This window comes from Musa acuminata, chromosome BXJ3-2 (genome assembly GCF_036884655.1).
Source record: "Musa acuminata AAA Group cultivar baxijiao chromosome BXJ3-2, Cavendish_Baxijiao_AAA, whole genome shotgun sequence".
In the NCBI taxonomy this organism is placed as follows: Eukaryota; Viridiplantae; Streptophyta; class Magnoliopsida; order Zingiberales; family Musaceae; genus Musa; species Musa acuminata.
In genome coordinates, this window is record NC_088350.1 from 30173719 (window position 1) to 30194906 (window position 21188).

Consider the following 21188-nt stretch of genomic DNA (forward strand, 5'->3'; position numbering starts at 1 on the left):
GCAGCCTTAGCCAAAGCACATCTGCATGTGGTCCTCCCAGAAAATAAATATCGTACGTACAATAGGGCAAACGCCATGCCCATTGTGTGGCCTTCACCAGCTTCACTCATTTTGCGCCTTTTCTCTCGCTCTCACCTCTCTCAACCCACACATTAAGCGGCGCACGGGAGAATGACAGAGTCCATGGCGGCCGCCTCGTCGACCTGCCACCTGGTGGCGGTTCCCTACCCGGGCCGCGGCCACGTCAACCCCATGATGTGCCTGTGCCGCCTCCTCGCCGCCCACGGCGCCCTCGTCACTTTCGTCGTCACCGAGGAGTGGCTCGCCCTGCTCCGCGCCGCACCCGGCCGGCCGCCGCCCACCGCAATCCGCCTCCGCACCATCCCCAACGTCATCCCCTCCGAGTCGGGCCGCGCCGCCGACTTCCCCGGGTTCCTCGACGCCGTGTTCACCAGGATGGGCGACCCCTTCGAGCGCCTCCTCGACGAGCTGGAGCCCGCACCGGCCGCCATCGTGGCCGACTCGTACCTGCCCTGGGCCGTGGCGATCGGCAACCGCAGGGGCATCCCGGTGGCCTCGCTGTTCACCATGTCCGCCGCCTTCTTCTCCGTTTTCTACCAAGTGGACCGCGTCCCTGGCCTGCTGCGGCCTCAGGCAGCCGTGCCTGACCACGCAATAGGTCCGCTTTCTATTTCTTGGGCACATTATCTTCTTCCGATGATGCAACACTCGTAGAAATAATGTTAGAAAGATCAATTGTTCTCCATAGCAATCTAATTTATCGTGGCAGGTTGTGCTTTCAGCAATTATCTTGAATTCCATCAGCTCTTCTGTAAGCATTACTGATTCAAGTCTCATCTGTTTGCTGCTTCTCTTACTTCTTCTAGCATGCGTGTATAGGATAAAAAAGAGTACTTTGGTCTGATACTTGTGGCATCGTGTTGATACTTGTGACTTCCACTCAGGAGGAGATCTTTTGGCGCAATGGATTCCTGGCCTAACTTCTCTTAGATCAGCAGACTTCATGCCCTTAATTCGAATGAAGAAGCCAACCGAGAGAGTGTTGGAGACCTTCTCCTGGATTCCAAAGGCACAAACTGTTCTCTTCACTACCTTCTACGAGCTCGAGCCTCGTGTACTTGACTCACTTCGATCAGAGCTCTCATGCCCTGTGTACTCTGTCGGACCCTGTATTCCTTACATGCTGCCACAAGTGAACGGCTCAATTCCATGCAGTGGCAATGAGGACGACTACTTCAGCTGGCTCGATTCCCAGATGGAACGATCTGTGCTTTATGTCTCATTGGGCAGCTTCCTCTCTGTCTCAAAGTCACAGATGGAAGAGATAGCAATGGGCCTCTGTGCCAGCCAACCCAAGTTCCTGTGGGTTGCTCGTGATGACTCTCTCAGAATTCAGCAGATGTGTGCTAGATCGGGCCTCGTGGTGCCATGGTGCGACCAGCTGAGGGTCCTGCATCATCCTTCAGTTGGAGGATTCCTGACTCACTGTGGGTGGAATTCAACTCTGGAAGCTGTGTTTGCAGGGGTTCCAATGCTCACCTTCCCCCTACTATGGGATCAAATAGCTAATAGCCGACTTGTTGTAGAAGAATGGAAGGTTGGTCTCAGTTTGAAGGAAAAGTTGGGCGAAGACAACGTTATTGGAAGAGATGACATCGCCATGTTTGTCAAGAGACTAATGGATTCCAATGGCCTTGAGAGTACAGAGATGAGGAGAAGAGCCACGGAACTCCGAATAGCTTCTCTTAAAGCGATTGAGGAAGGTGGTTCTTCCGACACTGGCATCACTTCCTTCCTACATGGCCTTATGAAGTGTAATGATTGATCAGGAGGTTAGTCTGATAGCTGCTGATGTTGTGCTTTGTAAGACCAAGAGCAGAAACATTGATTGATGTGCAAGGACTTCCATTTGAGGGTTTTCCAATGACAAGTATTAGCTAAAATCTCAGGTCTTAGGCTGTGATAACAACTCTGTGACTTCTCTTGTTTGTGTTCTGACTTTGTTGAGGATGATCCACTTGCAGTCTTGAGGTGATAAAGACTTCTCTTGTTTGTGTTCTGACTTTGTTGAGGATGATCCTCTTTCAGTCTTGAGGTGCTTGGTCTATTGATTTGTTACTTAACAACCTAAAATCTAAAGACAGAAGAATCCATCATAAATCTTAATGAGGGAGAGAGTATTATTTCTTTAAGTATCTTTGACCTATGTTTATTGGTTCATAAAGCAGCCTTACAATTCTGATTACTGCAACTCTAGTAGAATGGACACCTTTATCTAACAGCATGTACATGGGCATGCGACGAGGGAGTCCACCGACGACTGGTGTCCGATGAGCCACCGGATGTGGAGGAAGTCGTCCTCGGAACAAGGAAGCCTCAGTGGGCCTGCCGAACGGTGATCATAGGTCTTGAGCCTTACCAAGGAGATCAGCGAGGAGTGGATGATGAAGACGAGATACAGGTTTCATCAACTTCCGGGACCCACCGTCTTCTTCTTCCTCGAGCCCCACTTGCTCCGCTAACCTTCCCTTCTTCACATCAATCTTCTTGTAAGAGTAGCAGGAAAGAGTCGTAGGATGAAAGAAAAGGAAACAAACGAGCACGAAGGATATATAGCCTCATGGTGGTGTGTACGTTGGCTGGATTCATATTACTGTAGAAACCGAGTTCCAGATTACTGTTGCTGAGTTCAATCCTCACTGAAGCACTGGAGATTGGCGAAGCTAATGGTAGTGCCATTTCATGGCATCGTTCTTCTTCTAACTTAAACTTGGAGAAGCTGAAGCGAGTTGAGATAAGCCTTGGAAAACTTCGCCTTTCGAGGGAGAACTACTGGCACACCATCCTCTCCTCTGCCTTAGATGTCTTCTTTCCCTTGCTCAACACGATGCAGAACATCCAGTAAACTCACCATGCGCTTCATGAGGCAGTCTCATGATTCAGCATGATTCGTATCAGGTGATTTCACTGCAAATGGGTAAAAATCGAACTTGCATCATCTAGTTCATTGATTGAAGGTGTGTAGCAACAAAGCTGTTTCTGCTGTTGGAGCGTAAGATCCCATCAATTGGTAGACGTTTGTATCTCCATCTATTCTCACTGCAGAGCAAAATGGACGTGATGTCTAATCCCTTCCCTCTGCATACAGTAAGCATGATAAATATAATATCTTTTTTGGTCCTTAGTGAAGTTACTATGGAGGCATTATCATCAAAATCAGACAAGTCAACTTCATCTTTAAGATCATGCACCATTTGATTTAAGATCAACATGTGTTTGATAATGGTTGGGCTGCTTGTGCAAAGCTATATTGGTGCTTCTAACACCCACAACATGCTTTCCGAATGCCAGTAATTTCTAATGAGATGTTGCAAATATGTAGCAGTAGATGTAGAACTGCTACATCTATATGTGCAGTGTTTACTCATCTCTGTTCTGATGCTTATGGAACACTTCTCTTTTGTAATGTCTTCTAAATCTGCTTCATTGCAGCTGCACAAAATGCTTGCTCAAACCATCAACTTTGGGTGGATAACAGCAGAATCATCTTCTTGATTACAAGTTGTGTTTTGAGCTAGCTTTTCTGCTGCTCTACGTGGCTTGAGTTGGAAACACAGGGATTTCATGCTTTGCCTGTCACATCAGGTTTGATTCAGTTGATGGATCGCCTTCACGTCGTGTCTACTTTTTCCTAGCAGATCGACGAATGGATAGTATATTATTCGATGGAATTGTGGCTGTAACATCTCAAGGGAGAAACTTGGAATGTCATGCAATTGTTCTGTGCTAATGGTGGTCATGACCCCAATTTGGCTGGAGGTTCCAAGCTTTTGAACTCTTTCAATTTGGTAGAATATTATATGGGCATGAAAGCAGATTGAGATATGTTCCATGCAACTTCTCCTAAGCCTCGCTGATTCTCCATGACCTCTGCTCTCTGTCTTGAGATTCTTGTTCTGATGGCACATTGCTGGCAGGCTTAACTTTCATCCTCGTGTTGTCGTTCATCTTGATAACCTTCATCCTTGTTAGAAATGCAGCTGATCGTGCATGTAAAACACTACAAGTTAGTGCCATTTGGTGGAAATCAGGTTCTTCTCCTATTGACATCTCTTGTTGGCATAAAAGATAACTGATCCCCAAGGAAAAAGGAAAGATTGACATCTGATGCAGCTTCCTGTTAAGATTCTTCTTAGATAATAGAACAAAGCAGCCTGTCCTTTACAATGGCAGCACCATCACAAAATGGAGAAGGAATTCCCAGCATATGATATTGATCTTTAGGATTTTTAGTTTTCCTTCTGCAACTTCTTTCTTAAGTACTCTTCTTGGATGACAGAGAAGGTAGAACTAAAGGAAGGTTGCAAGTTTCAGTCGCTCAGATAAGCTCCAAAATCTGCAATCCGAGCTTGAGCGCACCATGGCACTCTTCCCCAACCTGCTGCCACCTATAGGTGCCCAGACCTCATCAGCAACCACTAGTGCTTGTTTCCATTAAGGTCTTTGCTTTGCGTAGTCACGTCCCAATACGCATTTTTCTATGTCAAAAGAGAGCGTCCAGTGTCCGAGCACCTCCTTCCCCATCGAACTTCTCTGTCGGGCACAAATCCTTGTTAGTGCTTGGAATACTCGTCCTCACTGTTGTTTATGGACGTGATGGAACGTCGTAAGACCTGCCGTGGCCCTCCGATGGACGAGATTCTCCTGTGTTCAACTGGGTAGGACTTGGTTCGCTACCTATATAAGGCTGCTGTGGGCTTAGAGCCTCTGCATTGTAGAGGAGAGGTGGCAGAGGTCGTGGAGGAGAAGACCATGGCTGTTGGTGGTGCTTGGAAGAGTGTGAAGCCCTACTTGGCCATGGTGTTCCTGCAGTTTGGGTACTCGGGCATGTACGTGATCTCCGTCGCCTCGCTCAAGAGCGGCATGAGCCACTACGTGCTTGTCGTGTACCGGAATGCCGTCGCGGCAGCTGTCGTCGCTCCGTTTGCTCTCTGGTTTGAACGGTCTCTCTCCATCTCTATCTCTTTCTCTCCCTCTCTCATATAAAAGAAAGAATTTGATGTGCGTGAATGCATGATAAGTTTCACTCTCACACCGGTGAGGCAGCCATGGAGCAGAATGAGATCAGTCCATCTAAATGTCGATTTCTCTCTCTTGATACCAGGAAGACAAGGCCCAAGATGACACTGGCCATCTTCCTCAAGATAATGGCTCTGGCGTTCCTGGAGTACTGATCCACCCAACATCCACTGTTTCACTTACTTGGCTTCGATTCCAGTAGAATTGGCTAACGTGTCTTCATCCAGGCCGGTGCTCGACCAAAACTTCTACTACATGGGCGCCAAGAACACATCAGCAAGCTTCTCCTCTGCCCTCTTCAACGTGTTGCCTGCTGTTACTTTTGTCAATGCCGTTATCCTCAGGTGATTCTTATCGACACATCAAAGTTTTAGATCACGAAACTGCGTCTTACACCGGCGATCCTCTGTTCGTGTCGGTAGGATGGAGAAGATCGATATCAAGAAACGACGTAGCCAGGCGAAGGTTGTCGGCACTCTGGTGACGGTGATCGGTGCACTGCTCATGATACTATACACAGGCCCAATCATCGAGTTCGTATGGACCAAGGGAAGGAGCCACCACGCCGGGGACAGCGGCCAGAACGAAAGCCACTGGCTTATCGGCACGTTCATGCTGCTGTTCAGCTGCTTCTGCTGGTCTGCTTTCTTCATCCTGCAGGTAGCAGAGGTTCCAGTTACGGTGAACTTTGAATGAACGAGAACACGTTAAGATGGCTCATCATGGTGGATTTTGATGTTACAGTCGCACACGTTGAAGTCCTATCCTGCAGAGCTCTCCCTGAGCACCTTGATATGCCTCATGGGCGCGGGACAAGGTGGAGCCCTTGCTCTTGTGATGGAGCGCAGCACCAAGCCATGGCTGATAGGATTCGACACAAGACTCTTCACCGCCGTGTACTCCGTAAGATGCTTCTCGGGATCGCATCTTCCCGTGCATTAGAAGAAGAATACGTTCGCAAGCTCTTCAGCTGTCGCCCTTCCTCTGCAGGGAATCATGTGCTCTGGAGTCGCTTACTATGTTCAAGGCATCGTGATGAAGGAGAGAGGCCCTGTCTTCGTCACAGCCTTCAACCCTCTTTGCATGATCATCACGGCCATAATGGGCTCCATTATTCTGGCGGAGGAGATCACCTTAGGAAGGTACGTAGCTACAGCGTTAACCGTCTCAATCCACCACCAACAGCTGACACCTTCTGCTGGAAATCAATCTGCAGGGTATTAGGTGCAGTCATAATAGTGATCGGCCTCTACTCCCTCATCTGGGGGAAGAGCAAAGATCACTTAACGGAGCCCTCGCAGCCGAGGGAGAAGGAAGCAGCACTCGTGAAGACGAGCCCGATCGACCACGTCGCCGTCATCGACATCCAACCTGCGAGGAATCCTTAAGGCGATGAGAGCTCCATCTACGTCTGTACCTAGTCAACCATCAACACAATTGCTGTATGCAACTTTGTGATGCCTCCTAATGTTCGCAATGCGTGAACTATATGATATGATTGATACTTTCAATAAGCTTTGTCATCACTTGTCACTATCATGATTCGTGCACACAACTTGCATGCACTATGGGGATCATGGTTGGTGTTGGTGCCACCATCTTTTCTTTTCAGAAACTTTGTGCTTCACCTCACTGCAAGTTGTGCTTGGATGGTAGAGTGGCTACAGCACCATGCAAATGGGAATGGCGAGAGAGGAAATATATCTAGTGGCTCTAATTACCACCACTGAGCTTTGCCTTTGTCCAATTCTAATATAGGATTATATTAAGATAATTATAATTAGTCCAAAATGCTTAAATCAAATTTATAGCAGTACATCCTCCTGGACGGACTTGGCCGACAGCAACAATCTACCTTCTAATTCAACTTCCACAAGAGAACATTCAAAGGCACACGTTTGGACGTCTCACTTGCGGGCATCTGATAGAGGAAATTAATGCAAGACGTGCTACCAGTGCCATTAAGTCCCAAAGGTCAACCCTTGATGCGTAGACGCATCTTCCTCCATTGGCACACATCTCTTCGTCTCGAAGCAGGAGGACGAGGTGGTGGCGTGTGACAATGTCTTCGTCAGGGTATAACAACAGCTTGCTGCTGCATTTCCTAGTCAGCTAGGGCATCAATACATCATGACAACAGTCCACTGTACACTTTGAGGAAGACATCTTTGTCCAGTAACTTAGCCTTGCCAATCCTTCATCTTGTTTGACTTTTAAGTTTGACCACTAATCTTGGAAACACATCAGATAGTGCTAAAACATCCTCTTATTCTAAGTGCAATCGTATTTCATAATAATGCAGTCCATTGTAGGTCCTGTTGGAATCAAAATTCTATGGTTTTTGATGAGCAATCTAAACAGACTTTGGAGTCCCCGTTGCCCAAAAGTCAACCTTGACGACAAAGCTTCAATTTCTTATCATGTACAGAAATCATACATGCAAATAACGGGTGCATTATTAATGGCAAATCACATGTTTGACTGCTGAATCAGTCTTCCCACCTGCCCTCTTCCGGGCATTCACTCCCCGGTCAACGTTATTGACTGACTGTAGACTAAACACGCAGCTGAAACTTCTGATGGCCTCAGTATCCTGTCTCCTCCGACCATGGCTTCCTTCTCCTCCTCCTCTGCTCCTACTATTCTGCGGCTCTTCCTCTTACTACTCTTCTCAGTATCTGCACCTCTCCTAACCGTTGCCGGCTCTGTCGCCCACGAGTTCGTCTACCCCAACTTCACCGCCTCCTACCTCCATTTCGTCGACAACTCCGGCGTGTTCCTCTCCTCCTCCGCTTTCTCCGCTGGCTTTCACAACCCCGGTGGACAGAGCTCCCGCTACTACCTCTCCGTAATCCACGCCCCGTCCTTAACCGTCGTCTGGACCGCCAACCCCGCCGCCCCTGTCCCTCCCTCCACCAACCTCGTCCTCGCCCCCGCCGGCCTCACCCTCTCTCTGCCCGACGGCTCTCTCGCTTGGTCCACCCCGCGCCTCGCAGCCCCTGTCGTCGCCCTCCAGCTCCTCTCTTCCGGCGAGTTCCGCCTCCTTGACGCCGCCAACGCTTCCCTCTGGTCCTCCTTCGACCACCCCACCGACACCCTCCTCCCGTCCCAGCTCCTCCCTGCCTCCGCCTCTCTCTCCTCCGCTGTCTCCGACAACGACCCCTCCCCTGGAAACTACCGCCTCCTCATCACCCCCGGCGACGCCCTCCTGCGATGGACCGTGATCTCGCAGAACTACTGGTCCCTCTCCACTGACGTCCGCTTCACCAAAGACTCCAACTTGGAGGTCGGTTACATGGCCGTAAACGCCACCGGGCTCTACCTCCTTGCCGGCGATAGGCAAACAACCGTCTTCAGGATGATCTCCCCGCCGCCGCATTCGTCGTCCCCCGACGAGTTCCGCATCGCGAAGCTAGACCCCAGCGGCAAGTTTCGGATCCTGAGCTTCGACACCGACTTCGTAGCGCCGAGCAACGACTGCGACCTCCCTTCCGTTTGTGGCTCGCTGGGCCTCTGCTTCCCCATCGCCAATAACTCCATCTGTAGATGCCCGGCCTCGTTCGGGGCTTCGCTGGCCGGCGGGTGCTCCCCGGCCGACGGCTCCATTTTGGCGAACTCCTCTTGTCCCGATGAGGACAACAGTGGCTCGGTCTCCTACATTAGCTTGGGTAGCCAAATCGACTACTTTGGGACCAAATTCTCGACGCCTATCACTGCCGGAGCTAACATTTCCGCATGCAGCGACCTCTGTTCTCGGAATTGCTCCTGTCTCGGCTTCTTCTACAATAACTCATCAAAGTCGTGCTACATCCTCGAGCACCAGATAGGTTCTCTCTTCATCGTGGACAACGGCAGCGGCGACACCTCCACCGCCGGTTACATCAAGACGCTCAGTCAGCCATCGCGGCAGCCGCCTTCGAGCGGTTCTCAGTCTTCGGCCCGTCTCCTCGTCGTTTTACTGCCAACTACGGCTACAGTTCTTCTGGTGATCTCCATCTGCCTTGTATGTTACGCAATGCGGAGGAGGAACAAACGTCAAACGACTGCAGAAATTTCTCATGAAGAGGCCGGGAAGGAGGACGAGATCGCGATCCCCGGTCTGCCGACCAGGTACACCTACGCTGAGCTCGAGGCCGCCACCGATAACTTCCAGACACGGATCGGCTCCGGTGGTTTCGGCTCCGTATACAAAGGACAGCTCCAGGACAAGTCGTTCGTCGCCGTCAAAAAGATCAACGCCGTCAGCGTGCAGGGGAGGAGGGAATTCTGCACGGAGATCGCCGTCATCGGCAACATCCACCACGTCAATCTCGTGCGGCTGCGGGGGTTCTGCGCCCAGGGCCAGTCGCGGCTGCTCGTCTACGAATACATGAACCGCTTCTCGCTCGACCGCGCCCTGTTCGGCCACAGCCTGGTGCTAGAGTGGCGGGAGAGGCTCCAGATCGCTGTCGGGGCGGCGCGGGGCCTCGCATACCTCCACACAGGCTGCGAGCACAAGATCATTCATTGCGACGTGAAGCCGGAGAACATACTTCTTCATGATCACAACCAAGTGAAGATTGCGGACTTCGGATTGGCCAAGCTGATGAGCCCGGAGCAGTCGGGGCTCTTCACCACAATGAGAGGGACAAGGGGCTACCTGGCGCCGGAATGGCTAACGAACTCCGCCATCACCGACAAGGCGGACGTGTACAGCTTCGGAATGGTGCTGCTGGAGATCGTGAGAGGGCGGAAGAACCGCAAGGAACAGCTCTGGACAGAGCCGAGCGGTTCGTGTGGCTCGTCCACGCCGGAGACGTACTTCCCGATGGTGGCACTAGAGATGCACGGGAGGGGGACGTACGAGGATTTGGCCGACCCGAGGCTGGAAGGGAGGGTGAACGAGCCGGAATTGGAGAGGGTAGTGAAGGTGGCGCTGTGCTGTCTGCACCGAGAGCCGGCGCAGAGGCCGAGCATGACGAAGGTGGCCGCGATGCTGGAGGGAACGATGCTGGTCCCCCATCCGAGGTTGGAGTCCCTCGACTTCTTGAGGTCGTACGGGAGGGGATTCGGGGATCCGAATGCGAGGAGAGGGTGTGGGCCGAACTCCACAAGCGCCGGCAGCGGGTCCTCTGCGTCGCCGCTGCTCTCTTACGTGTCGTCACAGGAGGTGTCGGGACCGAGATAGCACGCAAACTGTGGAAGCCATATCCTATCCTACCTTCGCGATCACGGATCACAATATAGATTTTAAGCATTATGTAGTTATCACATCTTGAATTTATTATAAATATTTTATTATAATTTATTTTATTGATCAAAATATAAGTAAAAAATAATCTTATATTTTATTATAAATATAGTAATATTAGCTCAAAAATAAAATTTAACCTCTAACTAGCAGTAGAGGTAAGTATATGCTCCATCGAAATTCGATCTTTAGTATTATTGGGAGATTGTTGGGTAGAAAATTTTAATATTAATCATCAACGCCGAAATCTCATAAGTTATCTGTAAAATAAATAAATAAATAAATATATATATATATATTCAAATTTTAATTAATCTTATTAGCTTATATGAAATGATGGAAAGAGCACTTTCCTCAACGAGAAAAATACTTTATACTAAAGAATTAATTTTTTTCTCAAATAAACAAACTTATATGGTATTTCTAATAGTAGATGGAATAGTATTCCTCACCATATATTTCTCTCAATAATGGAAGGGAATCATTAAAATATAATAAATAGTAGTTAATAAGAAAAATAAAATTACATAAGAGAGTAAATAAATTTTCTAATCAACTATTATATAAGTTTAATAGAAATTAAGAATTACAACTAGTATCATGCAAGATAAAAATTTTAGAAATTATATATAGCATGAATATTTATAATATACTTTAATCCAAAAACTTTAAACACTTGAAGGAACATAAGAGAATTTTAAAATACATGTAGTATGAATAATTATAATATATTTGAATATAAAATAAAATTTTAAAGATGTGCAGGAATAGAAGAAAAAATTTATTTTTTAGAAAAGATAAAAAAAAACCTGAAATGAAATAAAGGAATCCATTCCTTTGAACAGGAGGAGATGAGCCTTCCACCTAATATATTTTTTTAAATTTTTTATTATAATTATTTAATCTTTTATTTTTTTTTATTTAATTTATTGATAAAAATAACATCACTTAACTTAGAAGGTTAAATATTTATTTTTAAAAAATTATTAGTAAAAAATACAATAAATATATTTAAATCGAGGGATTTGACCACAGTAGTTATATTCGATTCAAAGCTAATCAATCTGTGTTTCAGTCATGTAGACATTGTTTGACACAAAATTATCTCACTTTATTTGTCTTCTTCACCAAGCAAACATAACCAAAGAGCTTACAAGTCATGTACTTCGCTTTCTTCCAGCAAGGTTGCAGAATTTGTGGGCAGTGAAGCACTTGCACAAACATATATGAATAGCCATCATATATATATATATATATATATATATATATATATATATATATATATATATATATATATATATATATATATGTCATGTATGCGAATACTACCTGCTCACAGTGGGCATGATCCGATGGGTGTGGTAGTAAAAAATTGCTTGGTCTTAGAAACTTGGGATGTGAGTCACCACACAAGTCAATGACGAGAACTGTGATTTGGACATGCATGAAGATTTCCAATTTATTGATGACATAATTGCTGAGTCGAGATCCTACGAAGACTACATAAGCCGCATATGTATTGTAGTATTAGTAAAATGAGTCAAATGTATGCAAGTCTTTTATACAATGATACTTTGCTATTCTAGTAGGGTAGGATAAACTATACTACTAAAACAAGCACATGTACATAATGAATTAGTAGAATACAGTATAATATATACACTATATTGTAGTATTAGTAAATTGCAACATACTGCCATTACTACATGTCTGGTTGCGAATTCACATCAATAGCTTTCATAAAGTAGGTTTGAATTTATTAAAGGGATAAAAGAATTAAATCCATAGGTTATTGCAAATTGCTTTTTGTTGTTTGCCTTTTGATGACAGAGTACCGTGGTTTACGTACAAGATTGAAATTTTATCTTCTTCTGATGTCATGAGTACAGTAGATTGATGAGTTGATAAGGATTTGTTCATCATCAAAGGTGCAAGGTCATCCAAGTATCTATTCATGTGAGAGATTTGGTGAGGTGAAATCGTATGGGTCAATTAGAAGAGGCTCTATTAGCGTGGACCCAATTCGAAGTGATGGAGTAAATGATTTAGAATCTTCTTAACGGTAAGATTCCCTCTCAAGATCGAGTCATCCGGGTGTCCCTGAATAACAGGGTTATCTTCTGATCGTTGACGATCCTACATGACCCTCGACGGTAGCTCCTTTGATGCTTAAGTTAGCAAAAGGGAGAAGACAGTAGTATAAGTTGTAAGATTGAGTTAGTGTGTAGAGAATTACCTCCTTCAATGTAAGTTAATGAATTTTATTTTTTATATTTGATTCTTAGGTTTCTTATTGAGAATAAGATTAGATCTTGATAAGGTAGGACGATTATCGTCAATCATTGATACGGTATATATCGGGACACACTATCATGTCATTTTGGGGCTAGTGATCTGGAGCCTTACTTAGATGTTAGCTTCTTAGATGTTAGCTTCGGTGGCAAATGAGTTAGCATTAGATTAATTCAAATTAATTTGTCTTTGAAAGCAAACATAAAAGACTTAAATCGTACCGAACAGTTATATCCGATCCGATATGAACAATCGATGTGTGTTTCTTTGGAAGACACTTTGGCTTATATCAGATCAGATCGAAATTAACGTTGTCCAACGTTCCCAATGGAGTACCTAAGAATGGACGGCTCTGATGAAATATGTTCCGATTTGCTGTCTCCGCCCTATTAATGTCTTCCCCCGACCCGTCTCAAATCCCCAAATAGTAGCGGAGAGGGGAGGAGAGGGGCGTCGGACGAGCGAGCGAGCGAGCGGCTTCACCACGGCCACCGGCATCGAGTGTGCGAGGGGAGACGCGAGGTAAGCGCGTTTTGTGAGCGCGTGATCTCTATGGCCTATTCTTCCTCCTCATCTTGTTTACCCCTTCTCTCGTTCCTTTTTCGCTTCTCGGCCGGCCACCGGCGGAGAACTAAAGAGGAGAAAGAGGAAAGCTGTTTGGTTCAACAAACCGGAAATGCAAAAAACGATTATTATGCGTTGTGTGATCCTCTGCAGGAGAGTGAGAGGTTTTGAGAGTGCTGTAGAAGAGGGAGAGATAGAGAGACTGAGATATAGCAATAAAAGAACCGTTCTTGAGGGAACTAAGAGTGAAAGAAAGGGAGAATTGTGATTAAGAGAGGGAGAGAGAGTTAGAGATAGCGTCTCTCGCTCTACCTGATCTGTGCGCTTGCGACCGTCATCATGGCTAACAAGCTCGTGGTCAGTGTTTTTCTTTAATATTCTTTTGTTTTCCTGGATGAAGCTTTTGCAGTTCAATTTGTGTTTATTTATTGAGGATGTTTGGATTGTTTTTTTTTAGGTTCTCGGAATCCCCTGGGATGTGGATACGGAAGGGCTGAGACAGTACATGAGCAAGTTTGGTCCTTTGGATGATTGTGTCGTCATGAAGGTTGATCTTTTTTGTGCTCCACCATCTGAAATTATATTGCTTTATTGGTGTAGCTCATTTGATTTCTGATAGATCAGGTTACTTATATATGGTTTTACTTTCTCATTTTCGCTTCTATTGGTGGAGTGGGAGATTTGTTGCTATGTTTTAACTTCTAGAGTTCCATGGCCTTCCCTTGAGTGGGATTATCCATGGTACTTGAACTGCATGTTCTTTTTCTGTATCAACTCTTTTTTTGTGCTCGTCAGTTCAGTAATACTTTTTCCTTCATGGAAGAAGAAATTTTGCTTTTGCTCCATGATTTCATTTATCTCTCCTTATGTCTCTTAAATTACATTATCGCTTAAATGGATGTCAATTTTCCTTTTTTTTTTCGTCAGTTCTTACTGATGCATGGTTAGATAAGATGTGCAATTATGTGTTTATTGTAATTGCATGCCTTTCTATGATTTCCCTCTGGGAAACAATTTGTTACATTTTAATTTTGGAAATATAATTGTGGTGATACTGTACTCTGAAATCAAGATTTCCAATGTTTTTGAAATTTTTTTTTCAGGCCTCGAGGAGAAGGGTTATAATTAGATTGCCATCTTTTTATTTTTCTTTCTTGCAAGTAAACATGCTGTTTTCAGAGGGGAAAAAAAACAACAAAAAGTAAACATGCTGTTTTCAGAATGCAAACTTTGAAATGAATAGTCAACAGAAAAAAGTATGAATACAGTTCTATAAGTTGTTTATGCACTTAATTGACAAAAAATACTTTTTCTGTTTGAGTTCTGACTTTACGGAAGTTTAAACACAAAATTCTTTTGTATTTTCCATGTTATTTTTATTCTATATGTATGTATGCATGTAACTGACAGAACGGAGAAAATAACATGTGGAAACTTTATGGATTTAGTTTTGACTTTGCTTTTTTTGGGAATCATTCTGAAGGCTAAAATAGGTATCCTGTGCAGGATCATGTGACTGCAGAAGGTAGCTATAGTGTACATTTTGGCTTCATGACCAATTAAATTGAGAATTCTTGATCAGAATTATATTGTTGAAAAACTAGGATTCCTCAAAAGATGTTGAAGCACTAGGAGAAATATGTATTGGATTTGAAAAGTAGTTCTGGATTCTATTAGCACAAACACTTGGTTCTCTCTAATGTTCTCTTTTATTTTCCTTGTATAATTATATGGTGTTTGATTTTCTGGCTTTCATTTGAGTGGATTATTTTTCAAGTCATCAATAATGGTTCTTGTAATTTTTTAAACATCAGGAGCGTTCTACTGGTCGTTCTCGAGGTTTTGGCTATGTAACTTTCTCATCAGAGGAGGACGCTAAGGTGAACATAATCCGATCCTGTGTGTTTGCTTTAATTTTTATAAAGATTTCAGAAGTATATCTCTAAACAGTAACTTCTGCTGATGCTTATAAAATATGACTATACTCTTTGGGGGCTGCTTTATTATACTTTTTTATCATTATTACTTTCTTATATTCATCAGTGACCTTTAAGAACAAAAAAGTAAATACTCAGTGGGAATTTGTAGCTTTTTTATGTGATTACGGTGCATGGTAATTAGTGCTTAGAGTTACTAGTTAATAACAAACACCCGATAAACAAGTGTTCCAGTTAAGCTGAAGCTCCTTGTCTATTTCCTTTTTTTTACTTCTTGATATCATGTCTGAAAACATATGTTATTAAGGACATCATCAACTGCCTACTGCTGGTCCTAGATCTGTCTTATTTGTCGTATCTACCTAAAAGAAGCTTCTCTATTTCGTGACGAATACTAGTTGGTTTTACTGCTTGTCTGCTGTAGATTTTCTGTCTTGCATCTTCTAGTGTATAATCATTTCTAATAGGCATTAGATCATAAGATTGATTTATAAGCATTCATGCGCATGTAGGAATATTTACACAGTTTTTTCTAGGTAATTATATAATTCTATTGATGTTTATTCTTTTTTGCTAAAGTTGCTTTGTCATCTATTATTTAGCATTCTGCTTAAAACTGTCATTTTATGCAATAATTTTTGGGAAATAATGCTGGAAAGTCAATTTTGCACTCTCATCCAGAATGCACTTGAAAGCGAGCATGTTCTTGGTACCAGAACTCTTGATGTGAAAGTGGCAACACCTAAGGTAATTTTGATGAGTTATGCATTAGCACTGTTATTTAGCTTGTCCTTTTTTCCCTTGTTGGTGGTTTCACTTAAATACTATTGCAACAAATGGCTAATGCAAACATAGAGTTTATTTTCTTGCTTTCCTCCATGTGTACTTGCATGACACTTATGATTTCTTAATATATAGGAAGAAATGAGAGGACCATTGAAGAAAGCTACTCGAATATTTGTTGCAAGGATACCACCCTCAGTAACAGAAGACTTGTTCCGAAGGTTAGTTTTTCTTTATGGTTGTGTTGGCTGTGGAATCATTGCTGCGATGGTGACATAATTATTAAAATTGATATATATTTGACCTTGCTACAAATTTTATTTACCTTTTGTTGTTTCTTGCAGTTATTTTGAAACTTATGGAGTAATAACAGATCTGTTCATGCCAAAGGTTAGAGATGTTATTTTTACATTTTTCTTTAATTGAACTAAAACTGCTCTCAGTAGTTAAAATTATGCATTTTGATTCAGCTATCATTAGGTATTAATATGTATATGGCACATTTGAAATTTTGGATCTACTGTGAGGTTTAATAATGGTGTACATATTCTTAAATAAGATTCTTTTACATATTTAATTTACTATATTCTTCGTGGAATTTGTTTTCTGACTTGCAGAGATTAAACTAGTGTGTACATCTGAAAGAATATTTGAAAATTTTCCTTCAATTCTTGCTTGATATGTGTTTGAACAAATTCTTGAAGTTCAGGAGGGAAATTTTATGGTAATGAAAGCTTTTGACTTGCATGAATTGTAATCGTCTTTGTTGCTCAACAGCATGAGAACATGTTTTGAGACGTAACTTCTATCTGATATTTAGCAGAGTCTGTATATTGAAATTTGGATCTATGATAAATTTGCTAACAGTTTTGATCAATTTTTATCTATTGGTTTGTAGGATCAAGGTTCAAAAGGGCATCGGGGAATTGGATTTATTACTTTTGATAGTGCTGGTATGACATTCTTCTTGATCTTATATTTTTAATACTTCTCATATTATTAAATTGAAACTAGTTTGTAAAAGTATTAATATCAAGTGATAGCAAAATTTTACAGTTTAACACTGTGATTATATGTACTTGATTTGAAATCCTTGATTTGAGTTTGTAACTTGCTTGTAGTAGCCTCGTTAATACAACTTTGTTTCTTTCCCTAATGAATGTCGTATAGTTGCAAGGAAGTCCTACTTCTAATCATGGATGCTTCTATGTACTTTCTCTTTGGTAAATCATTAGGTGAATAGGTTGCATAATTTTCCTTAGCATGCAAGTAACAATATCCTGCGTCATTTGTAATTTTGACATTGTAAATAATGATGTTATTTTTTCTACTTCATCTTTGTTTTAAGTCTTGAGATAAGAGGTTTTGTAAACACTCCACTCATCTCCCTATCCCTAGTTTCTTGTATAGTTATCCATTTTTAAAATATTGATGAGGCATGTTGCCAATGCTATTTGATTTGCTTAGTACTATTTGGCATGGGTTTAATGCATTACGCATTGATCCTTGTTGAGGATTGCTACATCCTGGTTAATGCTGAGACCACCTCATGTATTTTACTAAAGTTGGGAAAGATAAGTATAGAATTCAGATTGTCAGAACGACACCTATGCTTGTAAGCCCTTCAACTTTTACCATCATAATAAACTTTATGTTGTTGACTTTTGGTGCATAATATTCATTGTTTTTTTAATTAGCATTAGAATATTCAATGCAAATAGTATTCATTTTTAGATGTGTGCTGCAACCCAGTTTTTCACAAACTAGATTATTGCATCTGTCCTAAAAATACATACGACAATATTGTAATATGCACACCCCACTCAGAACTAAGTGTATAATTCAATTTACCCTGTTATCTATGTGCAAGAAATCCTAAGACACGATATTTTATTTTCACAGTGAGTTGCTACGTTTTTCTCTAAAACTATCTTCCTCTTAGTCCTATTCTTATTAAATGAGCGCAAGGAATGCTTGTTAAGCTAAACTTGGAGAAAACAACAAGCTGTTTGAAACTGTTTCTTCATTTCACAGCTATGTACATGCATGTACACTATTGCCTACTACACAATGGTTAGTTTGGGTAAGATTTTTATGCCCTAAAGAACCTGCATCTCCATTATCATGCCCATTATTTAGTATGAATCTTCCTTCAGTTTAGTCTTGTAATGAATCCAGCAGCTTTTTTGCAATGGATGTTCTGCATGAGCGCACTCCAATAGCTGATTTCATCTAGTGCTTTTTAGTCTATTAAATATGTGATCGTATATTGCCTTCTCAAATGAACAGATTCGGTGGATTCCATAATGGCAGAGTCTCATGAGCTTGATGGTTCTACGGTAGTTGTTGACCGTGCTACTCCTAGGGTAATGTCTGTTTGTAATGGGAGTTTGTGAATCAGAAATTGGAGATCACTTCCTTTGTCAGTTGTAATGATGAATGTTGTGTGTTCCATATATTAAACTTTTATGCCTCAAAAAGTTTTTGCTTTCTGTTTTACATAGAACGATGATATGAGATATCCAAGCAGAATGGCACAAGGTGGATATGGTGCATACAATGCATATATTTCAGCAGCAACTCGGTATGCCGCTCTTGGTGCTCCAACACTGTATGATCACTTTGGTTCTGCATATGGAAGTATGTGTCACATTTCAAGTTAAGCAATATTCACAGAGTGATCACCTCTGACGTCAAATAAAATAGAAACTCCTTTGTTAATGATCTAGGAGGATATTTTGGACCTTCGCGTGGGATGGGCAGAAAGATATTTGTTGGCAGACTTCCCCAGGATGCAAGTGCTGAAGATCTGCGCGAGTACTTCGGCAAATTTGGACATATCTTGGATGTTTATGTTCCAAAGGTTAATTTGGTACCTTTTGCATTCTTCAGTTTTGGTTAGTAGAACTTTTAATTTTCATAATTGCTGCTTTACCATTACCAGGATCCTAAAAGAAGTGGTCATCGAGGCTTCGGTTTTGTGACGTTTGCTGATGATGGTGTAGTGGATCGTGTCTCTCGCAGAACACATGAAATTCTTGGACAGGAGGTACATGATAGGATGATGTGGATTTTTATGATTATCATGTGTATGTTACTGAATATTAAAAGGATTTTATTTTTCTCCAAAGAAAGATGTTTCTCAAATTAAATTGCATTTTTGGAAGCAGTAAATGTTTGATTATGAAAATACTATCTATTTCTTGCTTGGTGTTGTTTAGATGTGATATCAATTCTCACAAATTTAGTAATTGTGTAAACAATAATGCCCTCTCTGTCTGTTAACTGTTCATATTCATTTGATTTACTCATGGAATTTATCCTAGAACTACTTAAACATAGTTTATATTAGAAAATATGTTGTGTATACCTTGAAGAGCACGTCATATGGTTTTAATATGTAAATTGCTATTGATATGTGCTGCTTAAAATTTTGATTATAGCAAATTGGTAATTCTACTTAGCAGCTTGATCGAGGTAAGCTGAAAACATATCGAGATCTTGACTATTACCTTCTGGCAACGGTCGACAGACTAGTCATGTACTTTAAGGAATGGGGGAGTTCTTTATGTACGTCCACACCCTATCTTCTAAGACACCTGTGGAACTTGCAATTGTTAGAGCTGCCTTCCAATCTTCTAAAAAGAATTTCATGAAAGCCCTTTTGTTGACTGTTGACAGACTAATGATAGAATAAAAAATCTGTGAAATACCCCTTGCATTTATGACAGTTAAAAATATAGTTGTATATTATGGGTTGCGATTTATGAACCTCAGGACTAAAATTTGTGGTCTCAGTTTTTTTTAATTTCAAAATATCTTCTAGAATCCTTAACTATGAGATTTTTTAGACTTTTTAAATCATAAGTTTATTTGAAACAGTTGTGGACCATTTGCTGCTGGCTCTGCAGTCCTTGTTTCTCCTACATTATACTTTTCTTTTTCATTTTTCCCGTCTTTGTTTTTTTCGTGTCATGTATATTTCTTCTGATACTTCCTGCTGTTGATTTATGAATTCATATAGTTACTTGACCTTTTTTTGTTGTCCTCACAATTCATATATACAGAGAAACTTGATTTTTATAAAATTCTACTAGTCTTGCTTGGGAAACATTTCGTGAAATTCAAAGAAGCTTATTAGTGTGACTGAGCTCATATCTGCTTTGGGAGCAGAGGAAGCCTTGATGGTGTTGTCTTAATGGCATTGAGTGGCACAGATGGTCTAGGCAGAAACCTAAGTTACAGTTGAGTTTCTGAAAAATTGCACTTTGGACCTCACTAATTGGAACCAACAGATGTGAGCTTGTAACAAACATATGCCTGAATTGGGAACGAGCTGCGGAGATTGATGATCTTTTGCCTGGATTCCTTACTCTCTGTAGGCACTAGAGAAACACGGCTAACTCCATTAGTAGTTCGTTTTTTTCTGTCAAACTAAAGCCTTCTCTGTACCTCTTTTTAGTTATAATAAATAATCTCTATAATGTTTCATGGTATGGTTCCCTACGATATCACATCTGATTACTGTTTCTATTCTTCTTTCGAGTAGGTTGCCATCGACTCAGCAGCACCACTTGATGACGCTGGTCCCAGTGGAGGTTTCATGGATGCTGCTGAGGCTTACAGAGGGTACGGTCCTATGAGAAACTATGGCAGGCTCTATGGTAGCCTGAATTTCGACGATGTGAGTATATATGGCATGCAGTTGGTTTTCAATTATAGTTAGGGAGCAACTTCAAGCTGACTTCATGTTTGGAGCAGCTGGCTTGAATAATGAACTCCTAAGAGACATGTTCTTCTCCGTTTCTTTTGCAGTATGGTTATGGTGCCAGCGGGAGCAGCAGTAGTTCAAGAATGAATTTGAGGTACAGACCCTACTGAAAGATGCACTCTTCCTCCTGGTGATTACTTGTTTGTGATATTCCCATGGGGCTAAATACTCGAATAGCTGAACTTGCAAGGATATGCTGTATGAAGCTATTCGGACACGGATAGTCTCTTTAAAACATTTGCTCACTGCTATCATCAATCTAGGGGTGACACTGTAGCGCTCCATCATTTCCTTGTGTTCATGCCAATCTTTTGTGGAGCTGGATTTGGGTATGTTTCCCATTCCTTGGGATCTTACAAGTAGATATCAACTGACACTTTGTGGGTACTGTAATACAAAGATGATCTTGGCAATCTCGGTAGTAGTCTGTTCACAAAATTATGAAGTACGAGTATTTATGCGATGTTGATTGTTGATTGATATGATGATCCATCCTTATGATGGCTGCATG

General features: G+C 42.2%; 4 protein-coding genes across 4 annotated transcripts; all 4 read left to right on the forward strand.

The window, feature by feature from the left end:
- Positions 1 to 36: 36 nt before the first annotated feature.
- On the forward strand, positions 37 to 2080 carry LOC103975528 (UDP-glycosyltransferase 87A1). The gene is made up of 2 exons (XM_009390511.3): positions 37 to 679; positions 966 to 2080. Exons 1-2 carry the CDS (start codon positions 172 to 174, stop codon positions 1844 to 1846), a joined length of 1389 nt encoding a protein of 462 aa, XP_009388786.2. The 5' UTR covers positions 37 to 171; the 3' UTR covers positions 1847 to 2080.
- A 2697-nt stretch (positions 2081 to 4777) lies between these two features.
- LOC135631093 (WAT1-related protein At1g21890-like) lies at positions 4778 to 6639 on the forward strand. Its single transcript, XM_065138496.1, has 7 exons — positions 4778 to 5024; positions 5186 to 5248; positions 5328 to 5444; positions 5523 to 5760; positions 5845 to 6003; positions 6091 to 6242; positions 6317 to 6639. The coding sequence occupies exons 1-7, from the start codon at positions 4834 to 4836 to the stop codon at positions 6486 to 6488; spliced, it is 1092 nt and encodes a 363-aa protein (XP_064994568.1). The 5' UTR covers positions 4778 to 4833; the 3' UTR covers positions 6489 to 6639.
- A 152-nt stretch (positions 6640 to 6791) lies between these two features.
- LOC135631092 (G-type lectin S-receptor-like serine/threonine-protein kinase At5g35370) lies at positions 6792 to 10387 on the forward strand. Its single transcript, XM_065138495.1, has one exon. The coding sequence runs from the start codon at positions 7709 to 7711 to the stop codon at positions 10265 to 10267; it is 2559 nt and encodes an 852-aa protein (XP_064994567.1). The 5' UTR covers positions 6792 to 7708; the 3' UTR covers positions 10268 to 10387.
- Positions 10388 to 13028: 2641 nt separating this feature from the next.
- On the forward strand, positions 13029 to 21140 carry LOC103975525 (heterogeneous nuclear ribonucleoprotein 1). The gene is made up of 14 exons (XM_009390507.3): positions 13029 to 13144; positions 13340 to 13543; positions 13644 to 13733; positions 15001 to 15066; positions 15805 to 15870; positions 16042 to 16127; positions 16251 to 16296; positions 16805 to 16859; positions 18196 to 18272; positions 18411 to 18546; positions 18636 to 18769; positions 18851 to 18955; positions 20456 to 20590; positions 20722 to 21140. The coding sequence occupies exons 2-14, from the start codon at positions 13526 to 13528 to the stop codon at positions 20785 to 20787; spliced, it is 1080 nt and encodes a 359-aa protein (XP_009388782.1). The 5' UTR covers positions 13029 to 13144; positions 13340 to 13525; the 3' UTR covers positions 20788 to 21140.
- The last annotated feature ends 48 nt before the right edge of the window (positions 21141 to 21188 follow it).

Excerpts from the sequence above, each read along its gene's own strand:
- LOC135631092 (XM_065138495.1), top strand. The coding sequence starts at position 7,709 with ATGGCTTCCTTCTCCTCCTCCTCTGCTCCTACTATTCTGCGGCTCTTC.
- LOC103975525 (XM_009390507.3), top strand. Across the intron at positions 16,297-16,804 it reads CAGATCTGTTCATGCCAAAG|GATCAAGGTTCAAAAGGGCA; the intron begins GTTAGAGATGTT and ends ATTGGTTTGTAG. Across the intron at positions 18,547-18,635 it reads CTTTGGTTCTGCATATGGAA|GAGGATATTTTGGACCTTCG; the intron begins GTATGTGTCACA and ends TTAATGATCTAG.
- LOC135631093 (XM_065138496.1), top strand. The coding sequence starts at position 4,834 with ATGGCTGTTGGTGGTGCTTGGAAGAGTGTGAAGCCCTACTTGGCCATG. Across the intron at positions 5,445-5,522 it reads GTCAATGCCGTTATCCTCAG|GATGGAGAAGATCGATATCA; the intron begins GTGATTCTTATC and ends TCGTGTCGGTAG. Across the intron at positions 6,243-6,316 it reads GAGGAGATCACCTTAGGAAG|GGTATTAGGTGCAGTCATAA; the intron begins GTACGTAGCTAC and ends ATCAATCTGCAG.
- LOC103975528 (XM_009390511.3), top strand. The coding sequence starts at position 172 with ATGACAGAGTCCATGGCGGCCGCCTCGTCGACCTGCCACCTGGTGGCG. Across the intron at positions 680-965 it reads CGTGCCTGACCACGCAATAG|GAGGAGATCTTTTGGCGCAA; the intron begins GTCCGCTTTCTA and ends ACTTCCACTCAG.